General features: G+C 39.0%; 2 protein-coding genes and 2 long non-coding RNA genes across 4 annotated transcripts in view; all 4 read right to left on the bottom strand.

Annotated features, from left to right (window-relative positions):
• Nucleotides 1–24,273, bottom strand: part of LOC139606626 (basement membrane-specific heparan sulfate proteoglycan core protein-like) — a 372,062-nt gene that overhangs the window by 217,499 nt on the left and 130,290 nt on the right. The window lies entirely within an intron of this gene.
• On the bottom strand, nt 599–1,664 carry LOC139607303 (uncharacterized). The gene is made up of 2 exons (XR_011684831.1): nt 1,600–1,664; nt 599–996 (listed from the first exon to the last, which is right to left on the bottom strand). It is a non-coding gene; the product is annotated as an uncharacterized lncRNA (long non-coding RNA).
• LOC139606761 (uncharacterized) lies at nt 17,457–18,523 on the bottom strand. The gene is made up of 3 exons (XR_011684678.1): nt 18,124–18,523; nt 17,937–17,972; nt 17,457–17,707 (listed from the first exon to the last, which is right to left on the bottom strand). It is a non-coding gene; the product is annotated as an uncharacterized lncRNA (long non-coding RNA).
• Nucleotides 19,068–23,810, bottom strand: LOC139606608 (low affinity immunoglobulin gamma Fc region receptor II-like). Its single transcript, XM_071458868.1, has 11 exons — nt 23,747–23,810; nt 23,249–23,458; nt 22,599–22,847; nt 21,829–22,080; nt 21,564–21,680; nt 21,135–21,170; nt 20,951–21,007; nt 20,790–20,849; nt 20,491–20,553; nt 20,095–20,163; nt 19,068–19,996 (listed from the first exon to the last, which is right to left on the bottom strand). The coding sequence occupies exons 1-11, from the start codon at nt 23,808–23,810 to the stop codon at nt 19,989–19,991; spliced, it is 1,185 nt and encodes a 394-aa protein (XP_071314969.1). The 3' UTR covers nt 19,068–19,988.

Consider the following 24,273-nt stretch of genomic DNA (forward strand, 5'->3'; position numbering starts at 1 on the left):
GTCCTGAACCATCGCTTAGTTACACTGCTACAGAGCTAGACTGCTGGGGGATTCCCATGATGCATTGGACTCTCTCGCTTTCTCTTTCCCTCTCTCTCTCTCTCTCTCTCTCTCGACAACTTAATGCCATTGACTTTGTATTTTTTTCTCTCCCATAGTTTGTGCTTCTCCTCTCTCTCCCTCTCTCTGTCCTCATTCTGCAGGTCTCTCTGCCTCTGAAGCAGCAGGATCCAGATCTACCACAACTCATCATTACTATTTACCACTGTTTTCTATCATTATTATTGATAACACCATTACCTATACATCTCTCTTCCCCCCACCCCCTCTTTCTCCTCCTAAACCCAACCGGTCGAGGCAGACGGCCGCCCACCCTGAGCCCGGTTCTGTTGGAGGTTTCTTCCTGTTAAAAGGGAGTTTTTCCTCCCCCCTGTCGCCAAGTGCTGCTCTTTGTGGGAACTGTTGGGTTTTTCTCTATAACAAAGAAAGGTCTCGGCCTTACCCTGCAAAGTGCCTTGAGATAATGTATATCATGATTTGGTGATATACAAATAAAATTGAATGGAATTGAATTGAATTGATAATCCAACCATGAATGTTCACTTCACTTTATTATATTTATTTACTAACCCACTGCTTTTAGCAGGAAAACAACATACAAAAAAAAACTTATTAAAAACAGACAGACATAAAAAAGATACAGTGTAAAGTAAAATACATTACGTTAATATAAAATATAATATAAATAGAATTTGTCATGATATAACAATCACATTAAGATGCTCAGTTTGTGAAAATAAACTTGTTTGTGAAAATATTCATATTTTTCTAGGATAACAAGTGAATCTATTAATATTGTTCATCTCCAGAGAAATGCCCAGTAACATTTATCATGTGTTTTTTTATGTAGATGGCTGCTCAGCTGCACAAAATGTGCGTTTATGTTGTCATTCATGTCGCTCTTGTTTTGTTGATGATGTTCATCTTTTTATGGACCTGGAACAAAATCACAATAAATGGCTTGAAAACTGAGACATCCTATCTGACATTATATAAAATATCATTTTATATCATTGAAAGCAAACGTGATATATTCAGAAAAATATTACAATTTCTATGTGGAATCAGGAAAATAATTTCAAACAATACAATGAATAAAAAATGAAAACTGGACCTTACAGGAATGATTTAGATGTGAGAGACATGTTAAAGAGAAAATAGAAACTCAAGATAGCTGCATCAATGCTTCCCCTTAAGAATGTCCTCGATTACACATAGTGTCTCATAGTGTTTTTACATCAAGAAAATAAAAGGTCATAATAGAAAAAAAATGAAGGTCACGATTGGAAAAAAAATGTTTGTTTGTTTGTTTTTTTAGTTTAAAGTAAATTTCAAGAGAAAAAGATAAAACAAGGTAAATCATGATGTAATAAAGACAGCTGCACCAATGCTGCTGTTAGTGTCTGATAGCTTTTTTAAGTCAGTTAAACAAAATGCCAAAATTGAAAAGAATGAAAGTTTGATTAAAGAGTTTTTTTGAATGAACATTTGAAGAAAAAAAGATAAAACAAGATAAATAACTGATGTTAATGTTTGTACCTGTGGCTGAATCTGGATTCACATTAATATAGTCAGAGCTCTCCTCTGCACCATCACACTGACCTGTTAAAATGATCACATGACAGGATTTCATTGTTGTATACACTTCAACAGGAGATGTGACATTAGTGACATTACTGTCTGGTTGACCTGAAAAATTATGTTTTCACTAAGTTAAATATTAATCACTCCTATATAATTATATACTGCAGCTTCCATCAGCTCAACATTAGTAAAAGTAAAAGTACTGAACCTTCTCCAGTGTTTTCAGATCCTCTGATTGATTCATAGACGCAGACGTCACCTACAGGTCAGTGAAAATCAAAACAAAGTCACATCAGTCACCTCATGTCTGTGACAGTCATTTGAACTGAAGAACTTCCTGAAGTCACATGTTAAATTACTGAGGTTTGGTTTAACTCCAGCAGCAGAAGGAATGAGGACAGTCTTGGAGAACTGGATGCAAATGGATCTAAATGTTTCCTGGTCTCTATCGAATAGAAACTTTGAAGTAGTTTGAAGTAGTTGTGAAAGCGTTTAAAGCTACAATGAAAAACTGACACCACAATTCTGTGAGACTGGGTGGGTGGAGCGACTCACCTATCAAAGAGCAGGAGAGGGGGTGGGCTAGGGGGAGGTTACTTAAGGACTGGGTGTGTCCTGTCAGGCCCCTTTGTTTGCATTAATCATGTAAAATGCCTTCAGTACCTTTTTGGTATTATTTTGTTGTGGTACGCATGACAGTGTATTGAATTTTGTTTGTTTGTACAGAAAACCATCCACCATCAGTTCATCCATCCACCTCCCTAACTCAATAAATGGTTAAATAGCTCTTGGATCCAGGTGTTTTAATGTGCACCCCAGCCAGAGTTTCTATGGTGCAATTAAGTTAAGAGGATATAGTCTCTATAGAGTCTATTACACTGACCGTGGAGAAGAGAGGAATATACTTGCTGCTGATTTTCATCATGGTTGACTTTTTGGTCTGTAGCAGAGCCCTGATTCCCTCTGTGAGTCTGAGTGAGCCTGAAACATGTCATGTAATTGTGTATTAGCAGGAAAGTTTTATTGTGAAATATGAGAGAAGAGAGCGTGTTGTACAAACCTGTGAACACATGGACCTGTAAAAAGCACAGTAGGATTTGTATTGAAAAGTGAACCACTGCTCCATGACATGACGTCAGAACTGATCACAGATTTTTAATAATCAGTGACTCACCTGTTGACTTTCTGCAGCCACACAGCATCAGGACAATAATCAATACTATTCCACAAACCAGCCCAACGATCAGAAACACAGGAAATGAAGAACTTTCTGGTCCTGACACAGCTATAATAAATACTGAATATTATTGAAGTTAGTAAAAGTATTTAGAAACATATTTATATTGGACTTTCCTTTGCAGAATTTACAAAATCCATTCAGATAAATAAGACGCAGATGACTTTGTCACTTTACTAAGTCTTAGTAAAGATAAAACACTGAAGCAATACACAACCCAATTCACATTCACAATACATACACATAAATATGCTATATGTTGACAGTGTGACTTTGTTCACAAAACCAAAAAGCATCAAATATTTGAATCCCACTCACCTTTAACTGACATCCAACTCTGTGGTGACACTTCTCCTGAGGACTGACACTTGTAGAAACCTTCATCTGACTTTGACACTGCAGAGATTTTCAGCTCCGTCCTGGTATCACTTTGGATCAGTTTGTCATTATGGTAGAAAAACACACTGGAAAGTTTTTTTTCTGTCCTGAATCTGCAGCCAAGAGTAACAGACTCTCCCTCAGTCACAGGACGGACGGGGCTCACCAGGATAACACCATCATGATAATCATCTGTAAAACAGTCAGAATGTGAAGCTGCAGTCAGAGATCAGCTGCTGCAGACCTTTACAACCAGCTGACATGTAATGATGAGAATAGATTACACATCTGTTTTTATTCTGATGCAGTTCTGATTTATTTTACAGGATCATCATAAGACCTGACATTTGATCTCGTTCTCTTACAACCTGCTGGATGTGTCTCACAGATCACTGTTGCCAAATAAACAACAGCTTTTTACATTGATCTATAAATTACACAGGACTTGTTTTCTTCATCTCCCCTGTGAACATACAACAACGACACTAAACCAAACCCTCGTCATGATTCGGGGCAACATGTGACTGTTTTCTCTTTGGAAACAGAAGAAGAGAAAAGCTGAGACTGTGATGATGATGATGATGTGATGTTTAGTTGCTGCCAGAGGTGAGAAGTCAATATAAAGTTCATTGACCATCAATAAACTAGATTTTTTGTAATTATCACTAAAATAACTGCATCTGTAAAAACAGTAAAACTGTGCTAAATCCAAACTTTTACAAGAGAAGGAGGAGAAATGATTTTTTATTTCTGATGCTTCATTACTGCCTCATTTGACCAGAACCCAACTTCATTTTATTACTTTGCAGAGGACTTGTGATGTTGTTTGATGACATTTTTTCATGTGATAATCAAGAGAATAACAATTTACAGATACAAATCTTGAGCGTTTATTGTGATTTGTTACAGAAACATTATTTTTGACAAAGTACTTTGGAAGGAAAAGATATTTACTGGGGCCAAAGTTTGGATGCAATTTGAGGATGAAGTAAGTGAAGTGAAACCTGCCACCAAGATTATTATGCTGCTAAATTGTGAAGAAGACTGACTGGACACTGACATTTCATTTTCTTTTAATATGAAACTATTGATGTTAAATCTACAGAACATAGAGGAAGTTATTTTCTCTGTTTGGTCACAGACAGTCACTGAACAGACCATGTAGCAGAGTCATGGATCAAACTCTCAGAAAGTCTCTGTATATGTCAACAACTCAGTTCTAAGATATGATGAATTAAATCACATGAGACGTTGAAAATACTTCAAATACCAGAAAAAATGAAACACAAAGAAAATGTAATAAAACGTACCATGTAGAGTGATGTTGACTGTGTTGCTGAACTCTCCTGATCCAGACTCACACCAGTACACTGCATCACTAGGCTGTGATGAGAACATGTCACATCTGGATCCAGTCATTCTCCTCCAGTCAGAACAGGACAGGGAGCCACCCTCAGGAAACCTCCTCACTCTCCACTCAGTAGAGTTTCCCTCACAGCTCAGTGAGATATCCTCAGAGATGAAGTGCTGCACTCTGTCAGGACTCACTGTGAGAGACGCTGATGGATGAACATCTGGAAAACAACACATAGAGAAGAGTCAAACCAGACAGAGATATTAAAATGAAAGAGATCTGAGTGTAAATGTTCCTGTGTTGATCTTTGTTTGTTGAGGATTAAGGACAAAAGGAAACAAGGAGAGAAAGATAATCAACCAACTTCAGTATTTAAAATCATCTAATATCAACATTTGCTTTGTTGCGTAGCTTGAAAAATTGAAAGTTGATCTTGATGGAAAAAAACTAAATCAATACATTTCTTCCACTGGGGACCATGAACTTTAAAATCAGTTTGTTTACCAACATTTGTTTTTAAGAAAAGTTGCTCACAGACGAAAACACGGATGAATTTAGGTCATGACTGAACATTTGCTTCTTGTCTTAAAAAAACCAAAGAAACAACAAACTCACCTCCAGACCAGACAAACTTTGGTTCACTGATCTCAGTGTAAAACACTGGGTCTCCTCTTCCAGCCTTACACACATATCCTGCTGTGTGTGTCTGACCATGGACGATGTAGGAATCCTGTTCAGTCCCACTGCTGTTACCAGGGAGCAGCTCATAGCTGTAGGAGGTGTGTGATACATCAGGAACAGCCTTATACCAGGAGAACCTCCATCCTGCAGATGGATGTTCAACCTCACACTTCAGAGTCACTGAGGCTCCAGGACTCAGCCATGATGGAGACACAGTGAGGACAGGCCGGGGTTTATCTGTTGGAAAGTCATTTTCTCAGGATCAAAACATGTTATGACGTCTGGTCTCTGGACATGGAATCATTTTTCTCTCAGAACATTATCAACAAATACATAAAATGAACAAACATTAAGATACAATCTGATTATATATTAACAAAAACAGCCCTGTTTGGGACTGTTCATGGTCAAGAATATATAATAACTTCAATTAACATCAGATTTAATGTTTTTCCATCAATCTTAATGATGCATCATGAATATACAATAGATTTATTCTACATTGTGTGTTTATTTCCAAACTCACCAATCCTAACTTCCTGACTCTTCTCTGTGTAGTAAACTGGGTCTCCTCTTCCTCCTCTGCAGCTGTAGACTCCTCCCTGTGAGACACTGATTTGTCCAGTTGTGTGGAAATCAGCATCATGTGTGTTCAGAGGTTCAGAGAGTTTATTGTCTCTGTACCAGTCGTATTTCCAACCAGATGATGGGTCCACAGAGCAGGTCAGTGTCACTCTGCCCCCTGCTGGTATGACTGTGGTGTCTGCTGTCAGTGAGGCCCGGGGTTTATCTGCCGTTCAGTTTACAGTGAAAAACAAAACAAGTCAGTGGTTTAATAGGATTTGTTCTAGAAAAATATTTTCACTTTATTACCTTGTTTCATAAACTCTGATCAGACTGATTTTCTGTGAAACTAATTTAACCCAACTCACATCCAGCCCTTTGTCCACATTAAAGTCTTTGAACATTCACACATTTATTCTGCAAATTTTGCATCAAAATAAATCACAAAACGAGCCGGTGACACAGACACGTCACCTTCACTTTCATGGTGTGTATTTTCTATGGTTCATATAGAAACAGTTGTGGAGATGGAGATTGAAAAAAAATGTGCCCAACAGAAAAAGGACTGGAAACTGTGGCTTTTCCTTGTCCTTCATGTTACGTGACTCTGAACCGGTCAGGACAACTGGGTTGGAAATGAATATTTCAAAATCTTCCAACTCTTCATCATAATATATGAAACAGAAACTGACACAAACTAACACAAGCCTCCATCCACCATTTTATTCAACTCTGTGGTCTGTGCTGCAGATCACAGATAAAACCTTGAGAGGAATCTGAGAGGAAAAGTCAATAATCACCAAATGACTGAAACACTGTGAATGTAGCAGATCAGCCTCCAACAAAATGAAGACATATTGTAGCAGGTGTTAATGAGACCAAACTCTTTCCATGAAGTTTTCAAAACCTGAAACCTCTAGAGGTTAATGAAGAAAATAAATATATTAGATGATATATCTGTTGTAATATTTGTCAGAGGAAGCTGTGGACTCCTTAACAACCAAATATAGGTGAGGAGGCTGAGATTCAGCATTTTTACTACATTTTATTTTTCATGTGTTGGAACTGTATAGTACATAAGACGTTACTCTGATGTTCCAGAAAAAAAGCTCTTTTCCAGGTCTTTTGTGACTACACTAAAAAACTATCAACTTTCTACTGAGTAGCTGGAGAGAGGTCAGATGTGTTTTTGTTGTTGTACTTAGATGGAACAGATTTTAAAAATTGTAAAATGTAACATTTTTGTATGAATGAAAGACGTTCAACTTACATGATACAGTCAGTCTGATGACATCACTCCACTCTGTTGAGGAAAACAAGTCTTTTCTACCCCTACACCTGTAGCTTCCACTGTGAGACAGAGTAACACTGCTGATCCTGTATTCACTGTGTGATGGAGGTGTGTGTGAGCTGGGTGTTCTCCATTCATACGTCCACTCAGTGTCTCCTCCCTGGATCTCACATCTGACAGTGATCTCCTCTCCTCTGTATATCAGAGGCCAGTTTGGTTGTAGAGTCACAGTGACCTTATTGGAAACTGTTGACAAAAACACACAGTAAGAAAACAACAAAGTTAAACAACTAAGTATAAGATCAAATCAAACACAGAGGTTTAAATAATAGACCAAGTAGAAATAGAAACTAAAAACATTTTATAATCATTATACAAATCAAACTCACACACACACACACACATACACACAAACACACACACACACACACACATACACACAAACACACACACACAGACACACACCAGCTGGAGGAAACTCAGCTCAATCATGGGGCTGTGTTGTGTTCAAGAACCGAGACAATTTCATGTTAACACAACCTGCAGAGAGACTAACATGTTGTGTTTTTCCATCCTCAGGATTAAGAGCTGCTGCTCTATTTTCATTTATCCATTAAAATTCTCCTGTTTCCCTCTTGACACCAAATGACTCTTTTTTAAACTACTGACAACAGATTTGAACAGAACAGTGAATATTAAATGACTAAACTCACCAGTTTTCAGAATGAGGACGTCATTACTTTTCTCTGTGAGGATCTCTGGGTCTCCTCTCCTTCCTCTGCAGAGGTACAGACCTCCCTCTGAGACAACCAGATCTCTGCCTGGTTCAACAGCTCTTACTGGATCAGCTCCTGAAGAGTGTGAGACACGTCTGAACCAGTCGTATCTCCAGTCATCAGAGTCGTCCACAGAGCAGCTCAGTGTCACTCTGCCCCCTGCTGGTATGGTTGTTGTTGAGGATGGTGTCACAGTGGCCTTGGGTTGATCAGCTGTTCAGATTGGACCAAAAGAAACAAATAAATGACTGGAATAAAAAAACTATTACCATCACATGAAAGTGACAAACTGCACATGACTCTCATTGGTTGATAACTGATTTAGGAAACACAGCAGTTACCATATCTAACTAACTAACTAGGTACTGTTCATGTTTCACTAGTGCAGAGATCAGTGGCCTGGTTCCCAGACAAGAAGAAGTGATACAGCTGCTGAGCTCCTGTTGCTGAGCTCAGCTCAGATTCACTGTGATTTGTTCTTCACTTCATGGAAGAAACCACATAGTTCTCTGTTCTTCCTGAGCATCTCTCTGTCAGTCATTACACTTCAGCAGTCCACTGAATCATGGCTCCACTTCACTTACTCTGCTCTCACTATAAAAACAACCACAGTTTGTTACTCAGCTGCTCATAAGAGACGTCATTATTGTTACAGGGAAAATGTTTCCTGTTTAATTCAAATCAATGAAAACATTAAAATGATACTTTCAGAATAAATGAAAATCCAACTTACATGATACAGTCAGTCTGATGACATCACTCCACCCTGTTAATTTATAATCACTTCTACCCCTACACCTGTAGTCTCCTGTGTCAGACTCAGTAGCTCTGCTGATCCTGTATTCACTGTGTGATGGAGGTGTGTGTGAGCTGGAAGTTTTTCATTCACCAGAAACATGAATACAAACAGGGATTAAGGACAAAGTTTGGCAGCAGCCAGTTGAAGGAAACACTGACTCAACCTCTGAGATCTATTTGATAAAAATCTAAAAGCTGCTCAACTGGTTTAAATTCATGTTTTTCATATCATACTGGAAACCATCATTGTCTCAGTCATAAATAATTGTTTGTGAAGTTGTCTGATTTCACCCAATTTAGTCTCTTTGGTTCCACAAGTTTATGAAATCACACCAAAGTACAACACACTGACGACAAACCACAAATTATTTCGACAGACATTGTGATGGAGTTAAATGTTTTTGAAGTTAACAAGATACAGATGATTTCACACAGGACACAGGAGCTCACTGAATGGTTTCACTCAAATGAAAACATTGTGAATCATATGTTAAAGCCGTCGCTGTCACCAGATCCCAACCAGGCTGAACAACTATTTTGAAAAGAGCATTTCTGCTGAGAACTTTTCACTTTCTAACTTGACTCTCTCCTGCAGGTGATGCCAAGAAGACACTGTGGCAGTCAGCACACATGCTAATAACCTAAGTTCAGTGAGATGATCTGTGCTGCTCACAGGACTGTTGGGACTGACTGTACCTGTGGTGGAGACTCATCAGTGCCCTCTGGTGGCTCACTGCCCTGCCCCATTAAAATCACCAGATGAACGCATGAAAACTAAACCCAGCTGTATGAAGCATGGATATCATTAGATGCTGAAGCCCCCCTAAAATGTTCCTAAGCCCCCCCAACAATAATTATAGCAATAATAATAATTTGGACTAAAAAAAATAAATAAGAAAGCAGTGCAGGCATGCACTTAACGTAAAGAAGCAAGACTATGAGTTGAAATAAATAATAACACAAGTTGTCATTATTTGATTAAAATGGTCCTTGTGGTTGTTTCCCCTGCTGTACTAGGCAGACAGGCGGGCAGAGGGACCCAGGGGGAAGCTGCATGTCATCGCTTCTCTGTTAAGCAACGTTAACTTTCCATGAACAGTTGGCAGAGTTGTGAAGCAGAAGAAAGATTGATTCATACTTCATTTGTACTGTGTTGTCAAATTTCACTTGGACCTTGAACTAAACTACCAGAGACTAAACTAATTAAGCAACGCACCACATCATTATGTTACCTTCTATTCAATGTATTGGTCGACTGTCTTCAGTCACATTTGGAAGGACACCATGCAAGAAGAAAGAACTGAGTTATGAAACTATATATTTTTAGATATTATCTAAAAACATAAATATAAATATATAAAAAGACGACAAAAAGACACCATGAAGACTGAGGAGAGGAAAGGCAGGGGGTCTTCCAAAGAAGGCAGGGAAAGAAGAGAGAGTGAGCCCGATAACAGGTCCTGATAAATGCTCCACAACTAATAATACATTCATTCATGAAGCCTATTGAGGTGTGAGGAAAAGTATTTGCTGCACACATTCCCACCTACAACCATGGGGGCTAAGCCCCCCCTGTCTTTCAGTCCTAGTGACGTCCCTGGTATGAAGGGAACAGACTCTGGCCTGAGGGTCAGCACAACATTTGATCTCCATACATGAACACCACAACATGCATACAGCACTACACAGAAAACATAAACACCAACATCAACTGCTCTGAAAAATATGCAATTTCACACTGTTAGGCACTGATCTAGTCTAGTTTAATGATATCATTATATTATTAAAATAAAATGCTACATATGTGATAATATATCAGCACTAAGAGGATGTGATTAAAAATGATATCGTTGATAATAAGTAGGAGACAGATATTAAAGACAATATTTTATAAGTGAGAAACAACAGGAAAGAAAAACAACTGGTTACCTTCAGTCTTTCCATAGAAGAGTGTGTTCAGCACTAAAATAAAGATTGAAACCTCATCAGACATGATCCATCTGACAAACAGTCAAAATCATGATAAACATTTAACAACCAGCTGGAGTTTCAACAGAGGCAGCTGCTGATTATCAACACATTTCTGACATGATATTCTGTAAATCGCTAACGAGGCAGGAAACACACAAAACTCTTTAAACTCAAATATATAAAATGATATATAACTGGTGGATTTGTGTATTTAGTCCACCACTCTGATCCAAGATCTGCCTCCAAAACCACCATGATGATAAAATCATGATTCTGCCTCTGAAAGTCACAGAATTGGAAAATGACTGATGTACTCACAGAATAATGACAGAACACAGAGCAAAGTGTTCCCCATCTTCACATCCAGCTCTGACCCTGTCGCTCTGCTGCTGGGAAATGATTCCACTTCGTATTAATAACAACAGCACAAAGACAAAGAGAGAAGATCGATGCAAAAGACGAAGAAGAAGTTATGTTCCATACAAATATAAGATGAGAACTTTTCTCAACTCCTCCCTCTGAGTTCGGCCTCTTTGTTCTTCTTTCCGTTTCACACAAAACTCAGATATGTCTTTGACCACAGGGCACTTTGACAGGTTTACACTTCCTGCCAATACTTAAATATAGTATATCCGTCTGTCTTTGTACAAAGGTTGTGTCTGGCCCATGAGGTGTATGTTGTGTGTATCTAGAGTATGTATATGTGTGACTGTAGTGTGTAGGAATGTGCAGTACGTCCTGTATGTGTGTGCTTCATACTCTCCACAGTGTAACTGATATAAAACGTGGTCAAAACGTTTCTTCTTTGCTGGAACTGTGTGATCTACCTGCTCATTTTATGATGAAGCCTTGAATTACAACTGTGCAGCAATAACAGCTGCAGAGATAATATTCACCCATCAGCCACAACATGAAAAAGACAGTTTGTTGTTGCACATCTTCAGAAACTGACAGCACAATGAGGAAAAACTGTCAAATAAACCAAACACTAAAATAAACCACTGCATCTGTTTCGCTCCTGTTGGTATAAAATGACTTGACAACTAGAGCCTAACAAGAATGAAGTCTTATCAGCTGGGGTGACAGACAAGTTCTTCCTCACACATGAAGATGTGTTGGCATAATAGGAAGAATTAGAGTCAGCAGCACATTCACACCACACATGTTGTGTTTGTAAGTAGAAGAGAAGAAGTGTCATATACTATACAGGATGTGCACAGTGGTAGTCATTAAGTCAAGTGTAATGCACATCAACAGATAACAGCAATTTCTTTAATACAGTGACTGGTGGTGAGGTTAAGATGTGCACGTTCAGTATTTATCTCTCAGTCTGAAACATCATCAGAAGACAACAGGTTCAGTTAGAGCCAGAAAGTTGAGTTTGTGGAAATTTGACATGAAGTTCCCACACTGTTCTTCACCTTGAACACTCCCTCTGGCCTCTGTGTGGTATATGTATAACCCACTAGGTGTGAAACACGTCATCTGACTGACAGAACACATTAAACTAAAGACTATTTCCTCATTTTCTGTGCTGCAGCTCCAAATAAAACTGTTGGTCGTTGTTTCCTGTGAAGAGATGGTACAGATGAGCCTGTAGCTGAATGAACAGTCTGGGTGACTCTAGAATGATTTTGTTTTAATGTCATGTTTCATGGGCTGCTGACACAGGAGAGTGTGTCAGCCTGTCAACAGGCACATGCATTATTATTGTTTTTGACAGTGATGTTGGAGAAGGGGCGGCACGGTGGTGCAGTGGTTGGTGCTGTTGCCTCACAGCAAGAAGGTTCTGGGTTTGAACTCCAGGCCTGGGGCCTTTCTGTGTCTGTGTGGGTTCCCTCCGATACTCCCACAGTCCAAAGACGTGCACATTAGGTTGATTGGTGACTCTAAACTGCTCGTAGCTGTGAATGTGAGCGTGAATGGTTGTTTGTGTCTATATGTCAGATAGACTGGCGTCCTATCCAGGGTGCACCCCTGCTGTCAGAGAAGGACTGTCTTGCATTCACCAGTTAAAATTTGAAAGTTCAAAAGTCTCTCTTTATGTCATAATACATCTGGATATGTGTTTTCCATCACCTGCGCTCAGCTTTTTAAATCTATTTTTAAATTTCTTCACAGACTAACATTTCTCCATGTTCTTTTTTCTTACCTTTGCCTTCGTCGAGGAAACAGCATCAATAACATTCATCATTTCAGAGCTGACATTTTCTACAAGATCACTGACGACTGAGACTCAAACAATGAAAACCTTCCTCACTGAATCATTGTCACCTTCCAGTGTTTAATGGGGCCTGTGGGCTGAAAACTGGTGAAATGGATGAAAGATATTTGCAGTTTCATGTCACACCGCGGTGAGGTCATGTTGGGTTTTTTTGTCCTGTCTCCATGTCTTGTCTTGTCATTTCCTGTTTTATTTTGAAAGAGTAACTCTCCTCTCATTTCAGGTCACTTGCCCTCCCTCGTGTGTCTTGGTTTGATTGTTTGATTGTTTCCACCTGTCCCCTGTTACCATGTGTTTAAGAGTCTGCGTCTCCCCTTGTCTGTTGCCAGTGTGTCGTTTATGTCGACGTCTGTATACGACCTATCTCGCCTTCCACAGCCTCGAATCTAATTGGTACCTTGTTCCTTTTGGTTTTATTTCTAGTTCCTCGTTGAGTGATTTTTTTGTTATTGATCTCATAGTTCTGTCCCTCCAGTTTTCAGGATTTTTTTTGTTTGCTCGAGCTTGATTTAGAAATAAAGATTTTTTTTTTTTGTGAAACTTTCCTGCACCTGCGTCCAGAGTCCTTGCCTGGTTGTGACATTTCACATGTAGCCTGCTGCTACAGTCGCCTCAGAAGCCTCAGGACTCTAAGAAGAAGTGAAGTCATTTGCAGTCGGTGATTTTCAACCTAAACAACATTATTCCTTTGTAGGCAGAGCTGTGTGCTGTCAACTGATGACATAAAACAAGTGGTTTGGCTTGAGGTGGAGTCTGGAGTAAGGTCCACTACATTATTTCATACACATGGAGACATTTCTGGCTGCTGACATTAAAATCACAGCTTTTCTTCTTTTGTGCTGTTTCCTGTTCTTCTTGAAGAAAAAGTAACATGGCTGTATTCAGGTGCAGGTCTGATCTTACAAACGTCTTCAAATGTCTTTGAGCTGCACTCACAGTTCAAACTGCAGCATGAAGACAGAAGAAAAGCTACAGAGACCAGCAGTGACTCAATAAGGAGCTGAGGTCATTGCTGCTGATTGTGACTGTAGACTGTGTATTGTGACACATGGTGGCAGTGCTGTGTGTAACAAAACAACATACTGGAAGTAGACAGGACAACGAGGAAGCAGCAAGAGCAGCACAAGAGACACAGATTGATGGATGACAGAATATCACTCACTCAAATACAGTGTGCTGCAACCACAATAAAGATGAAGAAGAAGAGCTCACTGTTGGTCTACTTCTTACTGTGAATAAATGATAAAGAAATAACTAATAAAAATAAATCCTGCTATTGTTAGCTTGTTAGCAGGAGGTATCATGACCTGCACCATTACTTAGTCATTTCTGAGCTCCATCTCTGGCCTTTCTCACCTGAATTCAGATGTGGACTATTAAAGGTGCACTAGTCAACGTTTGTAAGAGAAAATGTGGAACCAGCTCCCAGTGTGGGTTCAGGAGGCAGACCCCCTCTCTACCTTTAAGATCAGGCTTAAAACTGTCCTCTTTGATAAAGCTTATAGTTAGGACTGGCTCAGGTATGTCCTGAACCATCCCTTAGTTACGCTGCTGGAGAGCTAGACTGCTGGGGGATTTCCATGATGCATTGGGAATCCTGTTCAGTCCCACTGCTGCTACCAGGGAGCAGCTCATAGCTGTAGGAGGTGTGTGATACATCAGGAACAGCCTTATACCAGGAGAACCTCCATCCTGCAGATGGATGTTCAACCTCACACTTCAGAGTCACTGAGGCTCCAGGACTCAGCCATGATGGAGACACAGTGAGGACAGGCCGGGGTTTATCTGTTGGAAAGTCATTTTCTCAGGATCAAAACATGTTATGACATCTGGTCTCTGGACATGGAATCATTTGTCTCTCAGAACATTATCAACAAATACATAATATGAACAAACATTAAGATACAATCTGATTATATACTAACCAAAACATTTGAACTTGTTAACATCTTCAGTTTAAATGATAATGATCTGACTTACTGTCATACACTGTCAGGTTGACTGCAGCACTCCACTCTGTTGTATTACGTCGAGCACTTTTCATCCTGCCCCTACACCTGTACTCTCCACTGTGGGACGATGAAGCAGAACTAATCCTGTATTCATGTTGATTTGAAGGTTTCAATGAGCTGGTAGTTTCCCATTCATACGTCCACTCAGTGTCTCCTCCCTGGATCTCATAGCTGACACTGATCCTCTCTCCTCTGTAGATCTCAGTCCAGTCGGGCTGCAGAGTCACAACAGCCCTGTTTGGGACTGTTCATGGTCAAGAATTTATAATAAGAACAAGAAAACACCAAAAGGTTCAATTACCATCAGATATAATATTTTTCCATCCATCTTAACGTTGTATCATGAATATACATTAGATTTATTCTACATTGTGTGTTTATTTCCAAACTCACCAATGGCGTCAATCCTAACTTCCTGACTCTTCTCTGTGTAGTAAACTGGGTCTCCTCTTCCTCCTCTGCAGCTGTAGACTCCTCCCTGTGAGACACTGATTTGTCCAGTTGTGTGGAAATCAGCATCATGTGTGTTCAGAGGTTCAGAGAGTTTATTGTCTCTGTACCAGTCGTATTTCCAACCAGATGATGGGTCCACAGAGCAGGTCAGTGTCACTCTGCCCCCTGCTGGTATGTTTCGTTTGTCAGCACTCAACTGAGCCTTTGGTTTTGCTGCCATTGAGTTTAAAGATAGAAATAAGTAACAAATAACAAAGAATAAAGTGAGTACTAAATGAATTTGAACTGCAAATAAACTGCAAATAATTATATCTTAGCGAATTTCTCATATTATCTAGAATACAATTCAAAAAGACTTTATAAACACAGTGTTAAATTTGTGTGTACATTTTTGTGTATTTAGTTTCTTATATTTAATATTTAATTCATTATCCTCACATCCTTAAATAATACAGTTTACAGTTGTATGCATTGACAAACAAGATAAAAGAAGCAAATTATTGTTTCCCTTAATGAAATGATTTGACATAATCATCCTTGAATTTCTACATGGTCAAGGTAGGATAAAACTTCAATGATCCTCAGCAGTGCAATTAGGTGTTTATATTATATATAAATAAAATTGTGTATAATTTTTAATGAATTATTTTTTTGTATAATATTGCAGTGCAGACAACTTTAAAATGTAAAAAGACTTGACATTACACATGAGCTACAGTATTTGCTAATAATGACTCATCTTGTTGTGTGGTAAGATGTTTTTACACTGGGGAAGTTGTGTTATTAGACAAAATCAGTGAACTGTGGACTTCTTAATGGGGGTGGTTTAGCAGTCATTCTCTGTGGTTTCATCTCATCTATAGGAGGAAATCTCTATATTACACACCACAAGTTCTCTACAATAAAAATCACTGTCTCTGTTCTTCCCTGCAGATCTTCAGAGTGATATTTTTCCAGAAGCTGCAGTGACTACCACCGTTTGTCCCTCATGTAGATGAAAGCATAACAAATATATGACTTACGTGATATTGTTACTTTGAGGCCTTTACTCCACTCTGTCGAAGAATACGGGTCCCTTCTGTGTCTACCCCTACACATGTAGCCCTCACCGTGGGACTCAGAGGCTCTGGTACTCCAGTAATCATCATTTGTCCGATGTGTGGTTGACCAGGATGTTCTCCATTCATACTCCCACTCAGCGTCTCCGCCTCCCTGGATCTCACACCTGACAGTGATCGTCTCACCACTGAAAATGTGAGGCCAGCTGGTCTGCAGAGTCACACTGACCTTATTGGAAACTGTTCACAGCAGAAATATAAAATCAACAAAGAAAACGACAGAGCTTTAAAGCAGTGATGAGGAATTCATGTCATTTTACTTCACTCCAAATAAAACCATTAAACTCACAAGTTATCTGAATTGTGACCCCATCACTTGCATGAGTGTAGAAGACTGGATTTCCTCTCCCTCCTCTGCACCAGTAAGTGCCTCCTTGTGAGATACTCATCACTCTGTTTTCATCACCATCTCTCACAGGCAGAGTTTCATCAGAGCCTGGAGTTCGTCTGGACCAGTGATATGTCCAACCAGCAGAGCCGGCCACAGAGCAGGTCAGTGTAACACGGCTTAAAAATGACATAAGATGAAATGTTCTCAGCACAATATTACAGCAACCTTCAAGTCAGCTTCATTTTATTTATAGAGCCAAAATTACAAATAAAATGACACCCACTGTTGTTAGACCACTTCCACATCTGTCCTGATTTTGGTTTCCAAAGGAAAACACCTCCATAATTTTGTAGTGACAGACACAGATAAACACGTAAGACTCCTGATGTGAAGAGCTCTGTCGTGTTACTTCTACTTACTTTAGCCTTGTTTTATTCTATCTGTAATAATTTCAGGGTTTTCTAAAATGTTTAAAGTACATGATTACACATACATTTAGATTTATACTGTTTATATCAACACAATTGGGGCAATCATATGAACAGGGCTCATAAATAAGTGCTAATATTCATGGTAAACTTTCTCATGGTGATAAAACATCGACTTACCAGATACAGTCAAAGAGACGATGTTACTGGTTTTCACATCATATGAGAGCTTGTGGCGAAGAAGGCACTGGTATTCACCACTGTAGCCTGTCCAGAGACGTGGTAATGTGTAGAGTTTATAGACATTATATGGAACAAATGGCCATTTATCCTTGGTGAGTGCGTATTCCCAGTGAGTTTCTTCTCCTTCCTTCGTGTCACATATGAAGGTCACAGATTCTCTCGGAAAAAAAGTGGACTGGTCGGGCTGAAGGGTCAGCACAGCATCTATAACACAACACAAACATTCATACAACACTACACAGTAAGTAGCAGAAAATAGCAGCTATTCTACTCACAGTCTACTGTGATCTGTGTGGATGCATAGATTGAAAAGATGAATTCATGACAAAAGAGAAGAAAAAGAAATAGAACACGTTTAAAGTAAAGCAGTGGGTGAATATTCATCTTAAGTGAAAACACTGATGAAGAAAAGTAATGAACACTGTGAAATTACCTTCAGCGTGTCCATAGTAGGGGAGTGTCCACAGCACTAAAGGACATTATCAGAAAAACAGAAGTGATTAATGTACAATAACCATAACAAACAACTGGGGTTTCATCAATGGCAGCTATAGTTGGGTAATATTAATGTTGTAGCAAATCACTGCTAAAAAAAAAGAAACAACAAAGATCCTTCTTACAAAACAATCATGATGATACCAAGTCTGCTCTGTTCAAACTTCCAGGGAAACCTGTGGTCGTCCCTTCTTCTCACTTCACCACAACCTTTTCCTTGATCCGTGTCAATACTCACAGAAGAGCCCGAGCACACAGGGTGAGGTCTGTCCCATCCTCACATCCAGCTCTGTCACTCTGAGATTCTCCTCTGCTGCGTCAAGAGAGAGCTTGAAACGGCAGCAGGACTGAGGAGATACAGAAGTTACATTTCATCTAAATGTTGCTCCGGACGCTTCTTCCAACTTCTTCTTCTTCTTCTGAGTTAAACTTGTCTGTGCTTCCTTCCCTTTTACACAAAGCTGACACAACCAGACCAGATCTGAGCACAGTTATACTTTCACGTGTTCACACTTCTCCTGTTACTGTCACGTAGCATTTGACCACCAGCAGCAGCTCGCAGCTTTCAACCCTCTCAAAACTGTGTATGGTCTGTCCACTAGAAAGTTGGGTTGAAGTATTGTAGAGATACATTTTCAGTTACTCCACCACAGACTCTCTCCACTTTACGGTGAAGCTCTGGTCACAACTGTGGTCACAACTTCAGCTACAGGAAGTGAATGTGTGAGAGAAACAGAAATAGTCTCATGCACAGCAGCGAGTGTGAGAAGAGCTGAAGTTAAATAACATAATAAGAATTGTTCATGAACTGTCCAGATGATGTGTTCAAACTGCACTGTCCAGTGCTGTGGTCGATATATATTTCATTTGAAATACACCTAAAAACCACCGCAGGAGCCTGTTTTAGCTTTTCAGAAAGACTGATGAAATAAACCCCGCAGGAGAAGTAAAATGTATTATTACTTGATACTTAAAGAGGGTGGGACCACCTTGCTGCTTTTCCTTTCTTCATTTCATGTCACATATTGCAAATTGTAACAACATTTCTGAAAAAATACTGAGAAAACTATTCAGTCATCTTGGTGTTATTTTATTGACAACAGCTGGATTACACTCAGATGATGTCAAACATACAAAACACTGCATCTGTGATGTCTGGACAGCAATGATACACACAGCAGCTGCTTAAATACTGCAAAAACTGAGTACACGTGAATGTGTTGTTGTTTAAAACTTTGTCAATGCTTCTTCTTTGGCAGCAAGATGTGTCCGTGTCTTTATTGGTCTGAAATTAAATCAATACAAAAATAAAAACTCAAAAAACCAGATGTAAATGAGCGATAAAGCATCATATCCTTTAGATAAAAGATCAAAATACATCTTGACTGTTTTCACAGCTACATTTTACAAGCATGGCATCATCATATGAAATTTGAGATTCCTTTATTTTTGCTTCATGGTGGTACAACAAATGGGGGAAACTCTAAAAGAAACCATCTCATGTTGTTTTCCCGTTGTTTTATCAAGATCATTTGGCAACTACACTAATGACAACACAAGCCAAAGATTTCATCTACTTATGTTTGCTGCTGAAATCTAACATCTACCATCTAGCACCATAAAAATAACTGTATAAGCTGTAATAAGCTGCACAATAACCTGGGTACTGGAGCTGGAACATAATGCATCAAACTGTTAATTGTTGCTCTCTTTGTAACAGCCTGTATTCAAAGTATCCTACTAAAGTTTTACAAATAAATGACAAAATAATTGTAAAATAACATCATGCATAAATGTGAAATGTGGCTACACCTCAGTAGTCTTGTGCTTTGGGTTAAAACAGAACATTAAATCCATTCTTTTACATCATCGATTAACAAAGTAACGGTACAAAATCGAGAGCATGTCTGATCTTTGGAAAGCAGAGGTGCCCACAATGGTTTCAGAAAATGCTGTCAACCATGAATCAGTTTTGTTGATACAGCTCTCTTCACAGACCTGGAAGAAAACAGCAAGAAAAAAAAAGGACAAGATGTAAAGCTGAGTTATAACTTATCAATCAACACAATATTCAAATGACTTGGCAGCATTATTACCAAAAGCTGCTCCTGGGTTTTTCACTTCAGAATAAACTGAGTCATCAGTTGCTGCAGGAGCTGATTTTCCTATAAATGGAGAGATGATTAAATCAAGACAGTTGCCAAAGATACAGGCACTGAACTGAGGTGGATTGTCAGGGTTAATGTGTCCACTGAGTAAAATGACAGTATTCTGCCCCTAGTGCTCAAACTAGCTACATAACAGAGTATTAAAGCTTTTACAGACTTTACTGATATAATGTAAATGTAAGTAAACTGCTGTTCAGCATACATACAAAATGTCAAATAAACTTACATGACTAAAAAATACAGTAATTACAAACAGCACCTACTTTACAAATACTGAACAAATAGCATTTCACTGTGTCCAAGACAATAGTGCACTTAACTAACCTCTCTTCTTCTTGGCTTTTTCTTTGGTGTTGATGTTCACCTGGGCATACAAGGGACGATTGTCTGAAACAGAAGCCACATCTCTATAATACACAGCTGATGGATGAATTTCCACAAACAAGCTACAGTATTTCATAATCTGCAGCACCATGACCAGAGAGTAAAAATATAAGAGAAAAACTTATCAGTTTTATGTCATATCTGTGAGATGGAAAGATACTGGAAACTACTGACACACAACATACAACAACAATCACCTACTGTATATGAAACAATACAAACTATGAGCATGACTGTACCTGCAGGTCTTGTCTTTATATCAGAGTAAACAGAGGTCTCTGCTGGTTCACGATGTTTGTCTGTTAAGATTAATTTATAAAAGAGGAAAAAAAAATTATGTTTTTAGGCACTGAAGGTCAAAAACTTTTTCTTTTACATTACAAATATTTGGAGTACTAACGCTTCTTTCCAATGTTTTTCAGTTCAATAGAAGAATATGTCACATCCTGAGGTTCACCTGCAGGTGAAATAAACATATTTTTGAGTGACAGGGTTTCATATCAAACACTTGTAACCAGTCCCTGAAATCATCCTGCTGTTGCATTTGTAAGTGCTCCATGTTAATCAAAAGGTGCAAACTGTACCGTTTTCTGCATCTTCAGCCTCAAGACTAATATCACCTACAGCAACAAAGCAAGCAAAGGTCAGATTAATCATTTTACTTCCATTACACTGAAAAAATATGACAACTTTAACAAAAATCCACAGTTGGTATTTTTATTTTTTTTTGGATGTGTGGATAAGTCACAACCACATCTACAAGATATTTTCATCACACAGACCCATAATGGTGTCATCATGTTTGTATTATTACAATAGAACAGAAGAACAATGATATTTGTGGATTCTGTCTCGTAGTTTAGCTTCAGTTCAGGTACAATCAGTGTTAAATACTCTGAACTTTCATGCATGTGATCAAAACACATTTCATTTTAGATGATTTTGTCACATCTGTGCATGTGAATCATTAAAGAGTAAGTAAAGTGTTTAATATCAGAGGAAACATGCCTCACCCTTGGACTGTCTGCAGCGATACAACAGGAGCAGGAGAACAATGAGTACGATTCCACAAACCAGCCCAACGATCGGCCACACAGGAAATGAAGAGCTTCCAGGTCTCGGCACAGCTACTGTAACATTATTTAAATGTTAGTAAAACTATTCAGAAACTTGAAAAAATACAAAAACATCCAACATATACAGAAACTACACAGAAATATACACTGTCAACACAGTTCACAAAAGCAAAAAATCCTAAAATATTTGAATCCCACTCACCTTTAACTGACATCCAACTCTGTGGTGACACTTCTCCTGAGGACTGACACTTGTAGAAACCTTCATCTGACTTTGACACTGCAGAGATATTCAGCTCCGTCCTGGTATCACTTTGGATCAGTTTGTCATTATGGTAGAAAAACACACTGGAAAGTTTTTTTTCTGTCCTGAATCTGCAGCCAAGAGTAACAGACTCTCCCTCAGTCACAGGACGGACGGGGCTCACCAGGATAACACCATCATGATAATCATCTGTAAAACAGTCAGAATGTGAAGCTTCAGTCAGAGATCAGCTGCTGCAGACCTTTACAACCAGCTGACATGTAATGATGAGAATAGATTACACATCTGTTTTTATTCTGATGCAGTTCTGATTTATTTTACAGGATCATCATAAGACCTGACATTTGATCTCGTTCACTTACAACCTGCTGGATGTGTCTCACAGATCACTGTTGCCAAATAAACTACATTGTATATTGTAAGTATTTGTTCATAAAAATACAACAACAGTTTCAACATTTGATTTTCATTAGATGAAAACCTATTTACATTAAATCTACAGAACATAGAGGAAGTTATTTTGTCTGTTTGGTCACAGACAGTCACTGAACAGACCATGTAGCAGAGTCATGGATCAAACTCTCAGAAAGTCTCTGTATATGTCAACAACTCAGTTCTAAGATATGATGAATTAAATCACATGAGACGTTGAAAATACTTCAAATACCAGAAAAAATGAAACACAAAGAAAATGTAATAAAACGTACCATGTAGAGTGATGTTGACTGTGTTGCTGAACTCTCCTGATCCAGACTCACACCAGTACACTGCATCACTACGCTGTGATGAGAACATGTCACATCTGGATCCAGTCATTCTCCTCCAGTCAGAACAGGACAGGGAGCCACCCTCAGGAAACCTCCTCACTCTCCACTCAGGAGAGTTTCCCTCACAGCTCAGTGAGATATCCTCAGAGATGAAGTGCTGCACTCTGTCAGGACTCACTGTGAGAGATGCTGATGGATGAACATCTGGAAAACAACACATAGAGAAGAGTCAAACCAGACAGAGATATTAAAATGAAAGAGATCTCAGTGTAAATGTTCCTGTGTTGATCTTTGGTTTGTTGAGGATTAAGGACAAAAGGAAACAAGGATGGAAAGTATTAAACCAACCAAAATCATCTAATATCAACATTTTCTTTTTTCAGTAGGTTGAAAAACGTAAAGTTGGTCTTGACGGAAAAAAACGAAATCAATACATTTCTTCCACTGGGGACCATGAACGTAAAAATCAGTTTATTTACCAACATTTGTTTTTAGGAAATGTTGCTCACAGACAAAAACATGGATGAATTCAGGTCATGACTGAACATTTGCTTCTTGTCTTAAAAAAACCAAAGAAACAACAAACTCACCTCCAGACCAGACAAACTTTGGTTCACTGATCTCAGTGTAAAACACTGGGTCTCCTCTTCCAGCCTCACACACATATCCTGCTGTGTGTGTCTGACCATGGACGATGTAGGAATCCTGTTCAGTCCCATTGCTGCTACCAGGGAGCAGCTCATAGCTGTAGGAGGTGTGTGATACATCAGGAACAGCCTTATACCAGGAGAACCTCCATCCTGCAGATGGATGTTCAACCTCACACTTCAGAGTCACTGAGGCTCCAGGACTCAGCCATGATGGAGACACAGTGAGGACAGGCCGGGGTTTATCTGTTGGAAAGTCATTTTCTCAGGATCAAAACATGTTATGACGTCTGGTCTCTGGACATGGAATCATTTTTCTCTCAGAACATTATCAACAAATACATAATATGAACAAACATTAAGATACAATCTGATTATAAACTAACAAAAACATTTGAACTTGTTAACATCTTCAGTTTAAATGATAATGATCTGACTTACTGTCATACACTGTCAGGTTGACTGCAGCACTCCACTCTGTTGTATTACGTCGAGCACTTTTCATCCTGCCCCTACACCTGTACTCTCCACTGTGGGACGATGAAGCAGAACTAATCCTGTATTCATGTTGATTTGAAGGTTTCAATGAGCTGGTAGTTTCCCATTCATACGTCCACTCAGTGTCTCCTCCCTGGATCTCACAGCTGACACTGATCCTCTCTCCTCTGTAGATCTCAGTCCAGTCGGGCTGCAGAGTCACAACAGCCCTGTTTGGGACTGTTCATGGTCAAGAATTTATAATAAGAACAAGAAAACATCAAAAGATTCAATTAACATCAGATATAATGTTTTTCCATCCATCTTAATGATGCATCATGAATATACAATAGATTTATTCTACATTGTGTGTTTATTTCCAAACTCACCAATGGTGTCAATCCCAACTTCCTGACTCTTCTCTGTGTAGTAAACTGGGTCTCCTCTTCCTCCTCTGCAGCTGTAGACTCCTCCCTGTGAGACACTGATTT

This window comes from Trachinotus anak, unplaced genomic scaffold, assembly GCF_046630095.1.
Source record: "Trachinotus anak isolate AG129_WGS33_773 ecotype Australia unplaced genomic scaffold, CSIRO_AGI_Tana_v1 ptg000023l, whole genome shotgun sequence".
In the NCBI taxonomy this organism is placed as follows: domain Eukaryota; kingdom Metazoa; phylum Chordata; class Actinopteri; order Carangiformes; family Carangidae; genus Trachinotus; species Trachinotus anak.